Source organism: Perkinsus marinus (assembly GCF_000006405.1).
Source record: "Perkinsus marinus ATCC 50983 genomic scaffold scf_1104296937490, whole genome shotgun sequence".
Classification (NCBI taxonomy): Eukaryota; Perkinsozoa; order Perkinsida; family Perkinsidae; genus Perkinsus; species Perkinsus marinus.
The window spans coordinates 41,048-43,040 of NW_003213814.1; the positions used below are offsets into that span (position 1 = coordinate 41,048).

General features: G+C 46.3%; 1 protein-coding gene across 1 annotated transcript in view; it reads right to left on the minus strand.

Annotated features, from left to right (window-relative positions):
* Positions 1 to 386: 386 nt before the first annotated feature.
* The window catches only part of Pmar_PMAR022073 (hypothetical protein), a gene marked incomplete at both ends in the record, with an annotated part of 1,827 nt that continues 220 nt past the window's right edge, over positions 387 to 1,993 (minus strand). Inside the window, 7 exons of the mRNA XM_002783064.1 lie at positions 387 to 490; positions 567 to 633; positions 680 to 791; positions 839 to 1,009; positions 1,187 to 1,239; positions 1,557 to 1,760; positions 1,804 to 1,939. Of these exons, the coding sequence (XP_002783110.1) occupies positions 387 to 490; positions 567 to 633; positions 680 to 791; positions 839 to 1,009; positions 1,187 to 1,239; positions 1,557 to 1,760; positions 1,804 to 1,939 (847 nt within the window). The remainder of the gene's footprint in view (positions 491 to 566; positions 634 to 679; positions 792 to 838; positions 1,010 to 1,186; positions 1,240 to 1,556; positions 1,761 to 1,803; positions 1,940 to 1,993) is intronic.

A 1,993-nucleotide genomic window follows, 5' to 3' on the forward strand; every position in this document is an offset into this window, starting at 1 on the left:
AAAGGCTGATGTCGTCTTTACGCGGTGCTATCTAATACGAGACTTCGGAACGGCGACGACGACGACACGGCAGATTCCGTCACGCGCCACGAAATTCTACAGCACGATTTGGTTAGATTTCCTGTAAAGTATAAGGCAATGGGAAGGCCTCGGAGGGGAGATACGACTTTACAGATGTAGTGCGACACGCTATCAGAATTGATGTAAGCGTATATCATCGCAAAGTTGAGCCGTTTTCTTCTCTTGTCGCCGAATCAAGATCAGTGTGTGGGAGGGGAATATGCACATGGTCAACGACATGTGTTGGTGGCAATATGAATAACAACTCGTCATTAAGTCAACCGTAGAAAGCTACCAACACAACAACAACAACGACGATTTAAGCCTCAATTGCTATCAACGTTTTTACACAGGCCTCCCAAAAAAGGTCGGCCGCTCCACAACGCCCAAAGGCACTCAACATCGTCAACATTCGGGCAAAGGGGCAAATCTGAAAGAGACTCCACTACTACAAATAGCAAAGAAGTTCACAATCCTTGCACAAAAATGACCACGCGAACCCTTACCGAGCAACTGATTTTCCTTCCACTGGATATCCCCTTCCACACCGTCAATGATCTCATTCACGTGAATCTGATCATACTCCAACTCCACCCTCACGACAACAGTCGCGCTCTACCCAATGCTGTGGTTTAGGCAAGGCATGTTCCTCGCAACACTCTCTCATCTTGGACAGATATGCTTTCTCCAACCTCAACATCTCGAACACCGCAGCAAGGCACTCTTCATACCTACACACAGCGAAGTCATAACCACCATCGTTGCATCGTATAGTTACTTCTCGCGTTCCAAGGAGTTGCCATCATCGAACATATCTCGTATTCTCAACAGGTCTACACCACTCATGCTCTTGTCGAGCCTCAACACTTCTCGCAGCAACGACTCCACAGTAGCGAGAGGCTCCCCTTGTGTTGGTGATATACCGACTGCTATGATTGAACGAATAGTTCTGAATTATCGACGCAGGAATATCATCTCTGTTGAGTTCAATATCGGAGTTATATTTATAATTGTTCTTTCTAGTTATTATTGTTAAACTGACTTCATTTGTCCAGCCTCACACAATTTCGGAGGCGACGAGTTACTCATAAAATTTCACCACGAGAAAATTCTTCATCCCTACTACACTGTAAACTCAACACTAATGCCCGGCTGAGGTGCCTTATGACCACTCGCATGCTGATATCTCAACGATAATACACCACAAGGTTACCTCAGGATAGTACTTGTTTGCAGAGGGCTTCAATGATCATCAACGCTGTACAAAACTATCAACCAAAACTCATACGAGTCAATTCGGAACAGTCAGGTTAAAGCAATGGTCACGACAACGACGACGACGATAGTAATTTTAAAACGCTCCAAGACAGTCGGTTTCCGAACGGCATTCAACCAAGTCATCTGCGACTATCTCGACGACCAGCAGTAGAGTGCGCTACACTGCCACGCCCCTGAATGTTAAAATTCATACAATTGCACAAATGCCAATGTAATACTTTCAAAAGGCGGCCTCCACCCGTAGCGAAGGTCTTCTGGCAAATGGGAATATGTCGCTTAGAGGCCTCATCGTGAAATGTCCGTCCACAGTGAGGACACTTGACCATGTGTTGGCGTTCATGTTCAGCTTGCAACTCTGCAAACTTAGCAGCAGCCACTTGTCTCTCATAAGGGTCCGTAGATCGACACGATGCAATAGCAGCCTAAATGCCATACCACTCCTCGCCCACATCCTCCCAAGCCTACCCTAAAAGCCTCGCTCTGTTGCTTCCACTTAGTCGGCTTGGCCTTCTGAGGTCCTCTCCTTTTCTCCTGCATGGCTTTCCTTATCAATTGATCCTTATTCTCAAATCCATGCAAACGATTAGCCACAATATCAAACCTATCAGCCGAAAAATTCTTAGCGGAGCGAAGCAACAACATCCTCACTCGCGTC